The sequence below is a fragment of the Colias croceus genome, chromosome 17 (genome assembly GCF_905220415.1).
Source record: "Colias croceus chromosome 17, ilColCroc2.1".
Lineage (NCBI taxonomy): Eukaryota > Metazoa > Arthropoda > Insecta > Lepidoptera > Pieridae > Colias > Colias croceus.
In genome coordinates, this window is record NC_059553.1 from 2,670,658 (window position 1) to 2,691,175 (window position 20,518).

At 35.5% G+C, this 20,518-nt stretch overlaps 1 protein-coding gene across 1 annotated transcript; it reads left to right on the forward strand.

The window, feature by feature from the left end:
• The first annotated feature begins 119 nt into the window (after positions 1–119).
• On the forward strand, positions 120–20,324 carry LOC123698964 (serine--tRNA ligase, cytoplasmic). The gene is made up of 8 exons (XM_045645801.1): positions 120–549; positions 1,316–1,532; positions 2,407–2,567; positions 3,054–3,235; positions 4,607–4,697; positions 8,172–8,428; positions 19,428–19,554; positions 20,089–20,324. The coding sequence occupies exons 1-8, from the start codon at positions 229–231 to the stop codon at positions 20,206–20,208; spliced, it is 1,476 nt and encodes a 491-aa protein (XP_045501757.1). The 5' UTR covers positions 120–228; the 3' UTR covers positions 20,209–20,324.
• Positions 20,325–20,518: the final 194 nt, after the last annotated feature.

Genomic DNA, 20,518 nt, shown 5'->3' on the forward strand with positions numbered 1-20,518 from the left:
CACATACTAAACGTTTCATTTCACTCTTGACTCTAAATCCACTTTTCAACTTTGGCCAAATGCTGCCATGCCGCTGCCTCCTGTCAGTTGTCAACACTGTCACTTTCACCCTGCTTTCACCTGACGATTTGAGATCGTGTCGCATGTGGATGCGGCACTTTCGTCATCTTTTTCATATTATTGAATTAAATTCTATAATTTAACCGGCCTACAATCACTTAAATCATAATGGTTTTGGACCTAGATCTATTCAGAGCAGATAAAGACGGAGACCCAGATAAAATCCGTGAGAACCAACGGAAACGTTTTAAGGATGTGGCACTGGTGGATACTGTGGTAGAACAAGATACTCTCTGGAGGAAATTGAGGCATGATGCAGATAACTTCAATAAACTTAAAAATGTCTGCAGCAAAGAAATTGGTCTTAAAATGAAAAATAAAGAGCCGGTTGGTTCTGAAGATGACCCAGTGCCTTCTGAAGTGGCTGATAACCTGATAAATCTCACAAGTGAACATTTGAAACCACTTACTGTGAATCAAATAAAAAAGGTTGGCTATTATTATTTATTAAAACACATAGTACCCCATTTAACATTAATTTTCTTCCAATATCTTTAATGGTGCAATACTACCAGTCTAGCATATGGCCACTTTAGTATATAAATTGCAATACATATTAATATTTTGCCATACTCAAAGCACCATACTTAGATGGCACAAAAACTCATTGTAGATATTAAAATTGTTTAATGTTTAAATCTATTACATACTAGCTTCCGCCCGCGACTCCGTCCGCGCGGATGTCGGTTTCCCGTGGATGGTTTATTTCTCCATTTTGAGACCTCTGACAATAACATCTTATAAATATCTATTGGACCCAATTCCCAAATACGGTTAGGCCTATAATAATACGCAACGTGTGTTCGCGGTTCTACGGAACAACGTCTATGGATAAAACTGAAAAATTAAGATTAATTTTTTTCTACGTATTTTTTCAGGATAAAAAGTATCCTATTTTACGCCCAGGATAATAAGGTATAATTATACCAAGTTTCATCGAAATCGAACCGCTAGTTTTCACGTGATGCCTTCACATACAGACAGACAGACAGACAGACAAAAATTTTTTTAATCACATATTTGGGTTTGGTATCGATCCAGTAACACCCCCTGGTATTTATTTTTTCAAAATTTTCAATGTACAGAATTGACCCTTCTACAGATTTATTATATGTATAGATTATGATATAATAAATAACACCAAAGTTTGTTTCTATTATAAGTACATTTTTAACATAAATATCTTTAATTATAGGTGCGAGTACTCATAGACGAAGCTATAACAAAGAATGAACAGAGTCTAGTTACCGCAGAAAAGATTCGCTCATCAGCTCTACGTGAAGTTGGAAACCATCTTCATGAATCGGTACCAGTGGATGATAATGAAGACAATAATGCAGTGGAAAGGACCTTTGGTGATTGTACCATGAAGAAGAAGTACTCCCATGTAGATCTTATATGTATGATTGATGGTGAGTTTTCATCAAAATACATTTTTGAACATTTAACCTTTAATTTCATTGCAATTATTTGAATATTTTGGAAATAAAAATAATTCATAATGTTTGATACTTAGACTTGAGTATAATATCATCCTATTAAATAAGCACAGTATGAAAGCAGTTGTGTAAACATTTAAATTTGTAAAATTTAAATGTTCTTCTATATTATTTTGAAGCATATAATAAACATAATTCAAATAGGATTGTTATTTGTAACAGATACAGTGATGTCATTGTGTTGAGAATGGTGATTCATAAAATACATAAATAGTTACAAGAAGAATTATTGTAATTTAATTATGTAATAATGTAACATTTAAAATCTATAATAAATACAATAACAGTAATCTTATAAATATATTTCTAGTAGTTTTTAGTTCAAAACTGCTAGAAATATATTTTTAAGTGGGTTATTACTAAACCTTTTTTAAATTAAAAAGATAGAAAGAAGAAAGAAAGAAAATACATTTAATCCAACACACAAAAATACAAAGCAAAAACAACAAAGTAACTTGCAATGAACAAAAACAATTAAATAAAATTACAATTTATAAAAGAAGTAGGTGTATGGTCTCGTTTGTACAAGTAAAAAAATAAAAATAAAAAAAAAACATAGGTATTATATTATGTGGTTGACTATAGTATGTGTGCTGGACAGGGATACCACTCAGGAAATCTGTGGCTTAATAGCCGCAGCACTGATTTTCAGTGGTTCCCATATCGCAACTGACGTTTGCAGTGATATTATAATACATATACATACATATACAGTCTGAAATATTGAAAATGTATTTTATTTGTGGTCCTTATTTCTATTATTTTTAATTAATAATAATAATTTCAGGCATGGATGGGGAGAGAGGAGCAGCAGTGGCCGGTGGAAGGGGTTACTACCTCAAGGGCCCTGCGGTATTTCTGGAGCAGGCTCTAGTACAACTCTCTCTAAGGATACTGCTAAAATGTGGATACACTCCATTGTACACACCTTTCTTTATGAGGAAAGAGGTAAGTACATTACAGTATTCATTGATTTTATTTGTAAAGCGTATTTTTGATAATCAGTTTAGTTGTTCTTGATTGTTCTTCGCTCATTCAAACGAACTAAGCTTTTTATTATTTATTATATAATAGATTAACATTTTTTTTCATAGTTCATAACATAACCTTTATTTGTGTAATAAACAATCTGTGAATTTTTACATCTCTGCAATCTACCAGATGTAATTGTTAAGTGTGCACAGGCAATTATTCCGTAACTATTGCATATATCAAAAAACTTTAAATTGATATTGTAAGTTCTTAAACTAATGAGTAAAATGGCAATAATAAGATTATTAATCCATAATTTCTTATTAATATATTTGTAATTTATAAGACATGGAGATGTTACACTTTAGAATAGTGTATTAAAACATTACTATTATAGGAATTTCTATGAACCATGACAATAACATAGTGAATGTAAAATTAAACTGAATGGTTTATTGTCAGGTGATGCAAGAAGTAGCCCAACTGGCTCAATTCGATGAAGAATTGTACAAGGTCATTGGAAAAGGTTCAGAGAACAAAGGAGACAATGCTGTAGATGAGAAATATCTCATTGCCACTTCGGAACAACCCATTGCTGCATATCATAGAGACGAGTGGCTTCCAGAGTCAGCTTTACCCATCAGGTATGTATTTTATAAATTTTATGATGTTAAAACATTTTTCTACAGCCTAATGACTTTATTATTATTAGTTAGTTCCCGTTCCCGTGGGATTTCCGGGATAAAACCTAGCCTATGTTACTCGTGGATAATGTAGCTTTCGAATGGTGAAAGAATTTATAAATCGGTCCAGTAGTTAATGAGCCTATTCATTACAATCAAACAAACAAACAAACAAAGTTTTCCTCTTTATAATACAGGGTGTCTCAAAAGAAAGTTTATATTTTGTGGATGAATAAAAAAAAAAGTAAGCGGTGTATTGAAAAAATGTTTATTAATTATTAAAGTGCATAATAAGGGAATTTATTTCTTAAAAATAATATTGTCCAAATGCAGTCCATTGCGTTCACGGCACTCATTTAATCGAACAGTAAAATTACAGTATTTATGACAGCTCGGCAGGTAGACGCAGTGATGGCTGCCATTTCGTGCTGGATATTTTCTTTTAAATGCTCTAGAGAAGTTGGTTAGTTGGCATACATTTTAGATTTAAGATACCCCCACAAGAAATTATCAAGAATAGAAATTAGCGAGGAATTATTGGCCCTTACTTTTTCGAAGACGAAAGGGGGCGTGCAGTTACAGTAAATTCAGAGCGATGGTAGACGAGTTTTTAGTGCCTGCACTGCAAAACTTTCCTGGCTATAACCAGAGAACATGGTTGCAGCAAGACGGAGCTACATCACACACATCCAATATGTCTTTACCTCGAATTCATGAAATTTTTCCGGGAAAATTGATCTCTAGGAGAGGTAATATAAATTGGCCTCCACGCAGCCCTGATTTAACTCCCATGGACTTTTTCAGTAAGGGCCAATAATTCCTCGCTAATTTCTATTCTTGATAATTTCTTGTGGGGGTATCTTAAATCTAAAGTGTATGCCAAAAAACCAACTTCTCTAGTGCATTTAAAAGAAAATATCCGACACGAAATGGCAGCCATCACTGTGTCTACCTGCCGAGCTGTCATAAATAACTTTAGTGTTCGATTAAATGAGTGCCGTGAACGCAATGGACTGCATTTGGACGATATTATTTTTAAGAAATAAATTCCCATATTATGCACTTTAATAATAATTACTTAATAAACATTTTTTCAATACACCGCTTACTTTTTTTTTATTCATCCACAAAATATAAACTTTCTTTTGAGACACCATGTATTAGTGTAGACTAAATTATTAAACTTTATCAAAATAAAAATAAGAGCCTCTATTAATCTCTTCCAATTTATTATCTCAAATTAAATAAAACCCTTGTGCTCTACGAAGGTGGTTATAATTAAAAAAAAAATCGTAAAAAATGTATTACAAGGAAAAAAAATGATTTGCACAGGTATGCTGGTCTTTCAACGTGCTTTAGACAGGAAGCAGGTTCGCACGGTCGCGATACGCGCGGTATCTTCAGGGTACATCAATTTGAAAAGGTATCTAAAAAATTATGAATGCATCATATTTTTTTAATTTAAAAATTTAAAACAAGCCTACATAGCAGCTATAAACTTATAGTCTTACTAATAAAAACATATTATACAGTTGTTAAACACCATAATACTTATGCAATGATTAAGGGTTGAATAAGTGTTTATTCATAACTTGACTAATAACCAATGAGTAAACCTTGTATAATTATATAATTGATAATACACTTACTTCTGGCAACATGTTGTGAACGTTCTGAAACCTAAAAATGTTTATCGAAACTTGAAAATAATTTCATATTTTTTCGCAGCAATTAATTATTATAAATATTAAAATAGATGAGAATTAAATTAAAAAATAGTCTACGATACAAAAAAGTAAAATTTGGCTTAAGAACAGTAAATAATAACAAAATATTTCATAATTCTTTGTTAACTTATGAACACATCTTGGAATGTCAAAGTCATGTGGTATTTTGACCAATATTTTGACGCATAACCTCTGTCTGTCTGTCGCGTCGCGCTCAATTATTTTCAATTTTGTGTTACTATATTACCTAGGTACGATTAATTTTGTGTGTTATCCTTGTATCATCAAAATGGAAAAAATAAATAATATCCACACTTCTGAACAAAAGAAGAGGAAACGTTCTGCAAATTGGGATTCGTTGGAAAGGGTACGCTTATTTTATTGTTCGTAATTCGTAAATAAAAATAGGTACTGGATCGTAGGATCAATACAATTTAATATTTTCTTGTGATTTTTTCCCAGAATTTACTACGGAGTTGTGTCGCCGAGTTTGTGGACGTTATTGAAAATAAAAATACCGACACAAATACGAATAAAGCCAAAAACGCTGCTTGGAAGAAAATAACAGAACGGTATGTATTACAACAACAATTTTATATTCTGTTATCTATGCAATGAATAGTGATTGCTATGTGTTATAAGCAGAAACGAGTCATCGATACAGCAGTCTGAGCGCTGAACTGGGTGTGCAAAATGAACAGAACATAATTGCAAATTGCAATGAATGAAAAGTTTATAACTGTGTTTATTCTTTATTGGCTGATATTCCTGCTTCCTTCATATGCAATGCGTAGACGCACCACAATAGGGAATGTATAAATAAGCCTATGTGTGTACAATTAAATATTTTAATCACCTGTTTTATTTCAGATTTAATGAACTTAACAACAAGCCACGTACCATTATAGAAATAAAACAGCAGTGGCGGATAGCGAAATCAGATGCAAAACAAAAGTTTTCAATTTATAAAAATGCACGTAGCGAAACTGGAGGTGGACCGAAACCACCTAGCCCAGACCCTGTAACTAGTCAAATGATTGACATGATACCTAAAGAATTTGAAGTAGACTTTAATCACTTTGATAGTGATGGCATCATAGTGGTCGAGTTACAAGTATGTAACAATTAACATTACAGTTGCTAATGTGATACTAACCATAATTTTATTTTAGTTGCACTTATCACTTGTGGATAACTTTTTTATATGTAATGATTTGTTTGTAAATTGAAACTTGACATATTTTTAATAAAAGGTTGCACAATCACATAATTAATGTGTATTCGATTGCAGGACAATAATAAAGGTGCATGTGAAGCACCCATCCTTGAAACTGGAGACAGTGTTCCGGGCTGCAGTAAGATAAATAATCAAACCCCCCAACAATCAATCAACAACACCAAGAGAATAGTAAAGAGAAAGTTACCATCTGTGGTAAGTACTTCGAGCAGACTTTTCTTTCTATGATATGTAATATAAGATCTATGATAAAATTCAGTGTAACTACTGCATTTTATCTTAACTTTCAATGAATTCAGACTTGTTTAATTTTTTTCAGGTTAATGAATCTACAAAACAAAGAAACCAAGCGCTGATACAATGTGTGGAAGAAGAACACAAATTAAAGATAGAGCAGATGAGGGAGTCCCACGAATGGGCTAGACAAGAACACAAATTAAAATTACAAAATTTGGAATTGGAAAATTTAATATTAAAAAATAAATTAAATAAAAAAAATGAGTGATGAATAAATCTGTTTATTATTTAAATCTTAACATATTATTATGTAATAGGTATTGAGATCAAAAATATGAGTTGATGAATAATTGTCTCGCAGCCTCACCTCTTGCATCACCTCGACCCCTTGCATCTTGAGGTTGATCATTGACAGAAGCATTTCCTAACTCTATTAAATCAACGTTTTCACCCATTTTGATTGCAATATTATGTAATACAGCTAGTGCTACTATAAAGAGTTTCACGTTTTCTAATGACACACTAAATCCATGCAGTAGACAACGGAATCTTTGCTTCCACACACCAAAACACCTTTCCACCGTGTTTCTTGTGTGTATGTGAGCCTTGTTGTAGGCCTCTTCCTTGGGGTTAGTAGGATTTTGTACAGGTGTAAACAAATAATTTGTTAAGCCATACCCGCCATCACCCAATAAACGGCCATGGAATTCTCCATTTTCAAACCTTTGCTTAATCCGGCTTTCTCTGAAAATTCGGGAATCATGCGTACTGCCCCTCCAATGTGCAACAATATCCCGAATTACCAGTCTTGAATCACAAACTACTTGCACGTTTAGTGAGTAGTATCCTTTTCTATTTATATAGTACTGTGAGCTCTCCCCACCAATTTTTTTAATTTTTATATGTGTGCAATCTATTGCACCTACCACATTTCTGAAGCCACATATTCTTCGGAATCCTGCTATAACTTCTTCCTCTTCTTCCAAAGTTCGTGGCATGTAAATAAATAGCGCTGCTTTCCTAGCTAGAGCGGTGGCAACTCTACGGCATATATTCGTAATAGACTGCTGACTCATGCCGTGAATGTCTGCAGCATCATCTTGTACTTCTTGTCGCGCCCATGTCCTCAATGCTGTACAGACTTGAAGCTCTGCACAGAAGCCACCCTTGGTGGCATGTTCGATATCGTCTCGAATTAAATCAATGACTTCTTTCGCGTAAGCTTTACAAAAGCGATATTTATATTTAAATTCGTCTTCATCCAAGGAAAAGGGATCATACCTAGGTTTATATGTTTTTTTTTTCCTTGGGGGCTCTTCTTCATCCAGTTGATCAAAAATATTGAAATAATTTAGATAATCCATAACTAAAACGCCACACTTTTATAGGTTACACAATGGTTAAACAAGGTCTCGCGATTGAATAAGGGTTGCACAAGCTGGCATACGAATTACACAGCCTGTATAACAACTGTATAGCAGGGAAGTGTCAAAAAGCGTTTATTAGTAACGTTTTTGTTATAACCTTGTTATACTCAGTGCATAAATGTTTATTAGTAAGGCAGAAAGATATTATATTTTATTATATTCTTAAAAATAAAAATAAATATACTTTAACTGCTTGTGGCATTAAATATGATGAAATAAATTTACTGTAAATATTTGTCAAGTAAACACATCACATTCTTCAATCACAGGTGGAACAATTCGTCCTAACTTCACCCCATGACAACAAATCATGGGAAATGATGGAAGAGATGATAACCAATGCGGAGAACTTCTATAAAACCCTGGGTATACCGTACAGGGTTGTGAACATCGTGTCTGGAGCTCTCAATCATGCTGCGGCTAAGAAGCTCGATCTCGAAGCTTGGTTCCCGGGCTCTGCTGCGTTCAGGGAATTGGTTTCCTGCAGTAACTGTTTGGAATATCAAGCTAGGAGGCTGCTTGTTCGGTAAGCGTATTATTGTAATGTGTAATATGTAAAATAATTTTGTGTTATCCCATTGAGCCCCAAGCGGCCCGTTCGGTCCCAGACACAATAGATTTTCTATTGTTTTGTATAATTTATGTCAATGTATTGTTACTCAATAAATTATTTTTATTTTTTATTTTATTGTGTCTGTGGTTCCGGGGCCTTAGTTATTATGGCTTAATTATTTACTAACTTACTTAGTAGCTTGATTATCATATTTATGATTAAATTAAGAGTATCTAACCTTAAGGACGCGTTTACGAATCTGACAAAAATAAGCAGTTTTTCGATGCATTTTGCGGCAAAATAATACAAAACCAAATTTGACTAATAATTACCATAGATAGATTACTCCTTAATCTTTAAATGGTAGGAATTATTTAATCGAAAATTTTGGTTTATAATATTGTAAAAAATAATTTCCGTTGCCTCTTCACACAAAATTGACAATATCGTGATGAATATAGAAGCATTTTTCTATTATTTAATAAAATAAATTTACTTATTTAAAAATATTTTAAGTAAGCAGACATGTCCAACTCAAAAAGGTAGGAACTAAAACTATCAAAATGTTACAAATAAGCTGAGAAAAAAATTAAAATCAAATCTTATTTTTTCACATATTTAACTGTAACGCGTGATACTTATTGCATGGAAATAAGGGTTATTTTATTTGACACTATCTTGATTTATTGTACAAAAATTTGTAATGAAATATTTTAGTAATTTAGTCGGCGCTCGGACGCCTTTGTGAGTAGACGCTGTGACGCTTGTAGGCAGCTCCTCGTTTACGAAAAGATCGCTGTACGTATACAAAATATTTGACCTAATAAACTTGATCATTGACGCATTCTGCACCGACAACCAAGGCACACCAAGGAAAGATTTTATTTATAGTTTTTCATACATAAGGGATTATAAATTTCATATTTAGTTTCTGACTTGATGGAGTGACCTGCATGTGTACTTCGAAGACTGCTACTGGAACTAAGGCTAAGCGCGCACCACGATTTTAATTTTTGCGACACGATTTCAAAATCGCGCTGTAGAAAATCGCAGAGAGTACGGTGCGCGCACAGCGATAATTTAATAGTGATCCTTACTCACTTTCATCATGGATTTCGTACAAGTTGCTTGTCTTTATTTACTACTTCGGAGGATAAGAAGAAAAAAAAAAGAAAATTCGTCTATATTGGACTCATTTTTTACAGCAGATAGAATTGTCAAAAGTTTCTTTTATCCATACTAATATTATAAATGCGAAAGTAACTCTGTCTGTCTGTAAATTTGGTATAGAGATATTTTGATACCCGAGAAAGGACATAGGATCGGTTTTATCCCGGAAATCGGGAACTATGCGGGTTTTTCTTTGACTGCGCGGGCGATGCCGCGGGTGGAAAGCTAGTCAGAAATACAATAAACTTCGGATGTATCCCAAAAAATTCTTTAGCTATTATAGAATGAAAATTTCGCCAAAAGGCCGCCCTTTGTGCTTTTTTATTTTTTTTATTATTGTAACCTTTATGTATGTCGCTGCGTACACTGTCACTATTCACTTTCACACTAATAAAACACCACTGCTGCTGGTAAGGCATTTAATTAAGCAAAACAAAATTATATATATGACATAGAAAAAACAAATCACAAGCGAGTTACAACTTCGAGATATTCTAACGTGGCGCCATCTAGTTTGCGATAAGGAACTAAACGTAGACGGTATTGAACATCCCGCCCACCAAAAGCACCTAGTGCTTTTCTAAACAAAAATAAACCTATAGAACAATTCAGTTGAAAAGTACATTTTACCTAATAAACACAAAGTAATTCTTATAACATACTTGTAAACTCAACGTTAACAATAGAAACTCTTACTCTTAGTCTAAATTCAACGTAAACAATATAAACTTGAGGGTGAACTAAAACAATATTGACTTCTAAACAACAACATTTTTCAATTTAAAAAATAGGAACTAAAACATACATACTGTTACATTAACTTAACTAAGAATTCTACACAATAACTAATAAGCTAGGCCTTTGGTAAAATGCATAACTTATTACAAGGACGTTTACAAAGACCGTTCTTAGTTTTAATTGTTACAACTCGGGTAAGGTGGTCCTTACCCGGATGTTTTTCAACGATTTTCCCTAATAACCATTTAGCTGGAGGAATATTATGGTCCCTTATAATGACAATATCGTCAACGTCAGGTTCTGTCTTTTTTGAAAACCATTTGTACCTATTATTTAACGTCACCAAATACTCTTTTGACCATGTCTTCCAAAAATTATTAACCATCCGTTGAGTAAGCTTCCACCTTTGAAGGCCTGTGAGAGAGGTCTTTGAATAATCGCTATCAGGAATTAAGACTAATGGTTCACCGACTAGGAAGTGCCCAGGTGTGAGGGGCATCTCATCATCTGGGTTATCACTAATTGCTGAAATTGGACGGGAGTTTAAGCACGCCTCTACTTGGGTCAACACAGTTGTCAGTTCTTCGAAGGTAAGTATTGCGTCTCCTATAATTCTTTTCAGGTGTGTTTTCACTGAACGAACACCAGCTTCCCAGAGCCCTCCAAAGTTAGGCGCGTGTGGTGGTATAAAATGCCAAGTGGTTCCGTCCTGGGTAAGTAAATTAGCAATTTCGTCGGCCAACTCTGATTTCGCTTGACATAACATTTTACGCAGCTCTTTATCCGCACCAACAAAATTAGTCCCATTGTCGCTGTACAGATCGCGGCAGTGCCCTCTTCGAGACACAAAGCGTTTGAATGCAGCTATGAATCCAGAACTGGTAAGATCTGACACAGCCTCTAAGTGGATCGCCTTAGTCGCCATACATACAAATAGACAAATATAGCCTTTATAGGATTTCGATCCTCTACCAGGCGAAAACCTAATATCTATGTACCCGGTAAAATCAACACCTGATGACCTAAATGGTTTATCTGGAGTCAATCTAACCTTAGGTAACTGGCCCATTAATTGGTTATTATCCTGACGAGAATAACGTAGGCAAGTCATGCATTCTCTGTAGCACTTCTTCACCTTTTCTCTAAGTCGTAGGATCCAAAATTTACTTCTCAAGAAGTTAATCATAAGCTGTGGACCCCCGTGAAGTGTTCTGTGGTGCGCATCCAATATTAATAACCTAGTGAGATGAGACTCACTGGGCATAATTAGAGGATGTTTCTTATTAAACTGCACAGAAGACAGTTGTATTCGACCGCCCACCCTTAGCAACCCTTTTTCATCAAGAAAGGGTGCAAGAGTGTGCAGTGGACTTCCTTTAGTAACACTTCCGGTTCGAGACATTAACTTATTAATTTCATCTGCAAAATATAGTCTTTGGGTAGCTTTTACAATTGTATCTAAAGTAGCATTCATTTCATTGGTCGTAATTCTTTTATTAACATCTCTTAACTCTTTAGGTTCCCTCAGTTTTAGAAATTTTCTACAGTAAGATAAAACTCGTAACATTCTGGTTAAATTTGAAAACCGCTCCCATATAAATTCTTCATCAGATCGCATCGTATTGGTAAGTACTTTTAAAGGTCGTAATTCAACTTCAGTGTCAACATCCAAATGTGCACTATAAACATGGTTTTCGTGTAGGCTCTTAGGACCATGCCACCAAAGATCATAATGGATTAGTTCTCGAGAGGATATACCCCTAGAGGCACAATCGGCTGGATTTTGATCAGTGGCAACATGGTTCCATTGATCACTATCCAAAACAGTCAAAATCTCGGAGACCCTGTTGCTTACAAACGTCGTCCAACGGCTGGGTTCTCCACGGAGCCATGCAAGCACTATGGTCGAGTCAGACCAGGCAAACAACTTATCTTTAGGTACCTGCAGTACTTGTGCAACCTCAGAAATTAATTTGGCAGCCAGTAACGCCGCGCATAGCTCCATTCTTGGGATGGATATCTCCTTCTGAATTGGGGCGACTTTAGTTTTAGATGTGACTACATTTACGTAAGTATTACCTTCGGTGTCCATGGTTTTCAGGTAGACGACAGCAGCATAAGCTACCTGAGAAGCGTCAGCAAATACGTGAAGCTCAACTGGATCATCATTCGTTGTAGAGAGCCACCTAGGAACAGCTATTCCTCGAATATCATCTAACTCTTTTCTAAAGTGTAGCCGGCATTGGTTTAATAATTCTGACGAAAGATTTTCATCCCAATTCAATCCAGATTTCCACAGTGTTTGCATAAAGATCTTCGCCGTAATAAGGACAGGAGCAACCCAACCCAAAGGGTCGTAAAGTCGCGCAATATCAGACAACACTTTCCGTTTGGTTACAGGCTCATCTAACTCCGGTAAATTGTAAGTATACTCAAATTTATCTATGTTTTTATTCCAGGAAATACCCAACACTTTAATTGTATCATTGATCTTAAAAATAAATGTATCTTTTGAAGATTGATTATCATTTGCGATATGATTCAGTAATTTTGGACAATTACTGCACCACTTTTGGAGCTTAAACCCACCTCTTGACATTAATTGATTCATCTCTGTATAAATATCTATCGCTTCCTCTTCTGAATTACAACCGGTCAGCAAATCGTCCATATAAAAATCTTCAAGTGTAATTTTTGCGGCAAGTGGATATTTCGACTCTTCATCTCGAGCCAATTGTTGGAGTGATTTAACCGCCAAATACGGTGCACAAGCAGTACCGAAGGTAAGTCGCGATAGCTTAAAATGTTGTATAGGTTGCGATGGATCAGCTCGCCATAAAATTCTTTGGAAATTTGAATCATCTTCATGTACCACTATTTGTCTGTACATCTGCACGATGTCTGCCACAATACAATAAATATGCGTTCGCCACCTCATTATAATGTGGCGCAAATCTTGTTGAATTTTAGGTCCAACGAGTAACGTGTCATTCAATGATACGTTATTATTCCCCTTGCACGACGCATCAAAAACAACACGAAGTTTGGTGGTTTCCTTGTCTTCCCTTATCACGGCGTGATGAGGGAGATAAAAGGAAAACGGATACTCAATATCCTCCTTACTTAGAATCGGCTTCATGTGTTTCTGGTTCTGGTAGTCGACTATAACCTTCTCATATTCAGCGTGCAAGTCAGAATTCTTTTTAAACTTTCTTTCTAATACCTTAAATCTCTTCAAAGCAACTTCCTTGGAATTTCCATACACACACTTTGGATCTGGCTCCTTAAATGGCAATCTCACTACGTAACGACCTTCTTCATTCCTTGTGGTAGTACTCTCATAAATTTCTTCACATCTGATTTCTTCCTTCGTAAGTTTCTTTCCTATTAAATCTGGTTCTCTTTCAATTTCCCAAAACTGTGTCAAAATATTATCTTCTCTTACCTGTAAATGTAAATTTACTACTCTCGGATTTGACTCTTCATTTTCGCCTATCCTTCCAGACAAGATCCAGCCAAGATGAGTATTCTGTGCAATAGGACCGTCATGTATGGGATGTTTCAAGAAACCACTCAACATTATTTGACTGACAATATCAACTCCCAAAATAATATCTATCTTACCAGGTGAACCATATTTGGGATCTGCTAACGGTAGACTACTGAGCTCCGGCCAATCAAAAATGGAAACCTTACTCGACGGAAGAAACGATGTTAAAGATGGTAACACAAATGCATTTACTGAAACAGAAAATTCATGATTATGTAGTGATTCTAACTCAAAGGAAACAATGTGCTTAGATCTAAGTTTACCATCACCTACGCCAGTTATTAAACCGTTTATTGGTGTACGCTTAAGACATAAATATTGTACAGTACTTTCGGTAATAAAAGAGGCCTCAGAGCCTTGATCTATTAATATTCGCGCAATTTGGACGCAGCCATTTGCAGATTTAATCCTAGCTAATGCTGTAGCTAATAGCGCTTTGACCGGATGTGTATCTTTCGCAAAATGAGCTACTACTTTCTTATCATAATGACGATTCTCATCTAAACTCGTCGGTTGGTGGCCTTTACTCGTACATGGTTCCCCAGACACAGGGGGAGGATCTCTTTCTATATGCAGCAGGGTGTGGTGTCTTCTGCCACAACGCCGGCAACACGTCGACTGGTGACAGCTCCTCACGTTGTGGTTGGATGAAAAACAATTGAAGCAAAGTCTCTTGGCTTGAATAAACTCATATCTCTCTTCGGGAGACTTGCCTCCAAATTGTTTACATTGGTATAATAAATGGGAATCTGAACAGCATACGCAGACTTTATTATTTTCTTTGTAAGTATCCTTTTTATTATCTTGTATTATATGAAACGCCCTTTGTCTTGTTTGCTTAGGATTTATACTATTCTTCATGTTTTGTTTAGATTCACCTACTAGCATCTCCAATGTTCTAAATCTACTTTCCAGGAAGGTTACAAGCTCACTCCATTTTGGGATGCTGTCGGTTTGAGATCGGCCAGCCTCGGTCTCCCACTGGCGGCGGGACTCTAAATCTAATTTTGACACTATTAAAAAATTAATGATCGCATCCCACGAAGACACGTCAATATCTAAATTCTTTAGAGCCTTCAAACATGCCTCCGTAGTATCGATAAGATGCTTGATTGCTGTAGCCGACTCGCTAGACATAGGCTTTTGACCGAACAAACGTTTTAGAATTTCGTTGACATTGAATCTTTTGTTATTATACCTGCGCTTTAATCTGTCCCACGCCTCTTCATAATTTGTATCGGTAGTCGATAAGCTCCTTAATAAATTCTCAGGTTCGCCTTTTAAACTACATTTCAGGTAATGCAACTTCTGAACCTGGCTTAATGATGGATTTCTATCGATCAAAGAGACAAACATGTCATGGAAGCTCTGCCACTCTTCATAATTACCGGAGAATGTGGGTAACTGTATTTGTGGGAGCTTCACCTCACTGCTTACACAGGTAACGTTCGATGGACTGACTTTAGAAGAATTCGCTGAGCTGGAACCAAGATCAACTTTCATTTTTGATTTGTAACTAATATAAATTTCTTCTAGGTTATCATAGATCTCTTCGGTAAAATAGGGAGTTTTTTCGCGTTCCCTTTTTGATGCAATTGATATAATATTCAAATGATTCTCGGTAAACTTCTTCCAACTTGCCTCTAAACATTCTAATTTTATTTCTATGTAAACGTTTGTCAGTCTCTCTTTTGGAGTTTTTTTATAATTTGAAAAACTTTTATTTATTTGCTCATGTATTTCCACTTGCTGAGCAACTAATGGATCCATTTCTTCTATCTTTAATGTTATTGAAATTTTTCTAAGTTCAAAATATTTGAAATTTTTCTAAGTCCAAAATGTTTGAAATTTTTCTAAGTCCAAAATGTATGAAATTTTTCTAAGTCCAAAATGTATAATAATTTTTCTAAGTCCAGTGTGTATAAATTTTTCTAAGTCCCATATGCATACTAATTTTTAGCAAATTTTTTCTAAGTCCATGAATACTAATTTTTAGCGAATTTTTTCTAAGTCCAAGTTATCTACTTTTAAGCGAATTTTTCTAAGTCGCAGTTATCACTACACTGAATTTTTACAAGTCTTTATTGTCCACTTAGTTCACTTTACTCACGGTTTACAAGTCCTTTATTCCCGGGTTTCGGCACCAGATGTCGCTGCGTACACTGTCACTATTCACTTTCACACTAATAAAACACCACTGCTGCTGGTAAGGCATTTAATTAAGCAAAACAAAATTATATATATGACATAGAAAAAACAAATCACAAGCGAGTTACAACTTCGAGATATTCTAACGTGGCGCCATCTAGTTTGCGATAAGGAACTAAACGTAGACGGTATTGAACAATGTATATTTTGTTTCTTGTACAATAAAGTCTTAAAATAAATAAATTCAAACCTTTGACAGATTACTGAATTTATGTTTACCAAACAGTACATACCTATACCACTACGATGTTTACTGTTGGACAGACGAAACACAAGTGAAGTGCCGACCGGGCCCAAGTGTGCGATTTTATTATCGCAGTGCGCGCGGTACCATACAATTTCATATTCTGCATTTCATTTTCGCGACAATCGCGTCGCGAGCAGTCGCAGCAAAATGTGACAAATCACAATTTTAAAATCGCTGCCATTATTTAATCGCATGTGCGCGCATTGTCATAGTAACTCATACGTTGTATTTCTGCGATAAAATAATCACGCTGCATAAAGTCGTGGTGCGCGCTTAGCCTAATAGACGAGTAGAGCTAGGTGTGCCGAGTTTGGGCTCGTTTTTTTAGTTATGTTGAGACCTTACCTCCGGACTTGATGGAGTGACCTGCAGGTGTACTTCGAAGACTGCTACTGGAACTAAAAGACGAGTAGAGCTAGGTGTGCCGAGTTTGGGCTCGTTTTATTAGTTATGTTGAGACCTTACCTCCGGACTTGATGGAATGACCTGCAGGTGTACTTCGAAGACTGCTACTGGAACTAAAAGATGGTTAGAGCTAGGTGTGCCGAGTTTGGGCTCATTTTGTTAGTTATGTTGAGACCTTACCTCCGGACTTGATGGAGTGACCTGCAGGTGCATTTACAAAATATGTTTTATTAATTAATGTAATAATATAGTGTCGACTTATAAAAATAATACAGGTTTGCCGGCAGCTTCGCCTGCATCATTTTTAAATTTAACCCAAATTCGGCGCCATTTTGAAATTCTTTGTTAATTGACCGATTTCGTTCAAAATCGATATCTGAGGATCCTTAGGATCACAAAACAGGAAACTTTTACCAAAATTGAAAAAAAGTCAACGCCATTTTGAAATTTTCTGTTATTGTACCGATTTCGTTCAAAATCGATATCTGAGGCTCCCTGGGATCGCAAAACAGGAAACTGGTACCAAAATTTTAAAAAGTCAGCGCCATTTTGAAATTCTTTGTTATTGTACCGATTTCGTTCAAAATCGATATCTGAGGCTCCCTGGGATCGCAAAACAGGAAACTGGTACCAAAATTTTAAAAAGTCAGCGCCATTTTGAAATTCTTTGTTATTGTACCGATTTCGTTCAAAATCGATATCTGAGGCTCCCTGGGATCGCAAAACAGGAAACTGGTACCAAAATTTTTAAAAGTCAGCGCCATTTTGAAATTCTTTGTTATTGTACCGATTTCGTTCAAAATCGATATCTGAGGCTCCCTGGGATCGCAAAACAAGAAACTGGTACCAAAATTTTTAAAAGTCAGCGCCATTTTGAAATTCTTTGTTATTGTACCGATTTCGTTCAAAATCGATATCTGAGGCTCCCTGGGATCGCAAAACAGGAAACTGGTACCAAAATTTTTAAAAGTCAGCGCCATTTTGAAATTCTTTGTTATTGTACCGATTTCGTTCAAAATCAATATCTAAGGATCCCTAGGATCGCAAAACAGGTAACTGGTACCAATATTTAAAAAGCCAGCGCCATTTTGAAATTCGTTGTTATTGTACCGATTTCGCTCAAAATCGATATCTGAGACTCCCTGGGATCGCAAAACAGGAAACTGGTACCAAAATTTTAAAAAGTCAGCGCCATTTTGAATTTTTTTGTTAATGTAGCGATTTCGTTCCAAATCGATATCTGAGGATCCTTAGGATCACAAAACAGGAAACTGTTACTAAAATAAAAAAAGTCAACGCCATTTTGAAATTTTTGTTATTGTACTGATTTCGTTCAAAATCGATATCTAAAGATCTCTAGGATCACAAAACCGGAAACTGGTACCAAAATTTTAAAAAATCAGCGCCATTTTGAAATTCTTTGTTGTACCGATTTCCTTCAAAATCGATATCTGAGGATCTACGATCGCAAAATAGGAAACTGGTACCAAAATTTACCTCAGATATCGATTTTGAACGAAATCGGTACAATAACAAAGAATTTCAAAATGGCGCTGACTTTTTAAAATTTTGGTAACAGTTTCCTGTTTTGCGATCCCAGGGAGCCTCAGATATCGATTTTGAACGAAATCGGTACAATAACAGAAAATTTCAAAATGGCGTTGACTTTTTTTCAATTTTGGTAACAGTTTCCTGTTTTGTGATCCTAAGGATCCTCAGATATCGATTTTGAACGAAATCGGTCAATTAACAAAGAATTTCAAAATGGCGCCGAATTTGGGTTAAATTTAAAAATGATGCAGGCGAAGCTGCCCGCAAACCTGTAGTATTTTTATAAGTCGACACTATATTATTACATTAATTAATAAAACATATTTTGTAAATGCACCTGCAGGTCACTCCATCAAGTCCGGAGGTAAGGTCTCAACATAACTAACAAAATGAGCCCAAACTCGGCACACCTAGCTCTAACCATCTTTTAGTTCCAGTAGCAGTCTTCGAAGTACACCTGCAGGTCATTCCATCAAGTCCGGAGGTAAGGTCTCAACATAACTAATAAAACGAGCCCAAACTCGGCACACCTAGCTCTACTCGTCTTTTAGTTCCAGTAGCAGTCTTCGAAGTACACCTGCAGGTCATTCCATCAAGTCCGGAGGTAAGGTCTCAACATTACTAACAAACGAGCCCAAACTCGGCACACCTAGCTCCACTCGTCTATGAGTTCCAGTACCAGTCTTCGAAGTACACTTCGGCAAGTACTTGTTTACCAAACAATCACTGTCCAATGAAATTAGATAAATGGTATCTACTTTTGTGACCATTCAACGTTACAAACTTTACAAATCAAAGTAAAGTTAAAAAAAACATAGCAATAAAAATAAGCTCAATTATCAAGTCGTGTCAGTTTACTCATAATTTCGCCGCTTCGCGCATTTCGATGTGTGTGTGAGCCGTGCACGTGTAGTAGTAAGACTCAATACCTAAAATTGATGCGCGTCAATTTGTAAATACGTCCTTAAGAAATTAGGCAGAATTCACCTGTAAAGCAAAAGACGCAGGTTCGAATCCAGCAACATACTCAATGTTTTTCTTTTCTTTAAAATTTTATTTTATATAATTATAATTATTGAATAAAATATATACTTTTATTACAGATATGGACAAACAAAGAAAATGAACGCAGCCACAGAGTATGTGCACATGCTGAACGCGACCATGTGCGCAACCACGCGCGTTATCTGCGCTCTGCTTGAAGTGCACCAGACTGAGGAGGGCATTTTGGTAAAACATGACACATTAATCATAATAATTAATTATTATATCATATACAAGGGAACCTCATGAAACGAATTTACTAAAAAAGAGTCATAGACAGACAAACACGCGCACGCGGCACGGCTTACAACTATAGAAAAAGTGTCGTTACAACTTTTGGTCTTAATTCCGTCTGGCCTTCTTTCGCTAATAAGGAACTTCATTCCAAAAATTAAAATTAAAAAAATAGCACATAATAAGATGTATGTTGTGGCTATAAAGAAAAGCCATGACGCGTTCGGAACATTAATTGTTTTACCATGAGTCATAACACGACGGATGGACTTTTATTACTTGGAATAAAAAAAATCGCCAAATAGCATGTCAGCCACGAAACAAAGTCACTTTGCGTAGTCTACGTTTTCATTACAACTTATATTGTAACCACGACCACGATAATTTGTGTGCTGTTTTTACGCTCAATGAGCGTTGATAACACTTTCAGAATACCACAGATTATTTTGAATATTACCTATAATTAAAAATACAATATTTTTATAGGTACCGGATGCAATAAAACCTTGGATGCCGGAGCAGTATCAAGACTTGATACCGTTTGTCAAACCAGCCCCGATAGATCTAGAAGCCGCTGCCGCAGCCAAAAAGGGAAAGAAGAAATAAACACTTACAGCAAACATACTCATTCCTCAAAAGCATTTTATTTATTTTCGCAAAGCTTGAATGGTTTTTTTATATTTTGAGACAGACATAAATAAATTTATCATGTGCCTGAGTTACCGGTTGTTTTTATTTCTTGTCTTACAAATTTCTTACATATTATGCACATTCAAACTATTTGTCTAATATAGTCGATATAGATGATTTTTTAAGAGTAATAGATACGCTCACAAAACAAACAAAAATTTTGTGCAGGTCGCGAGCGACTGCACTCATAACTATGCAATTCTTATTACCCACATTCATAGACTTA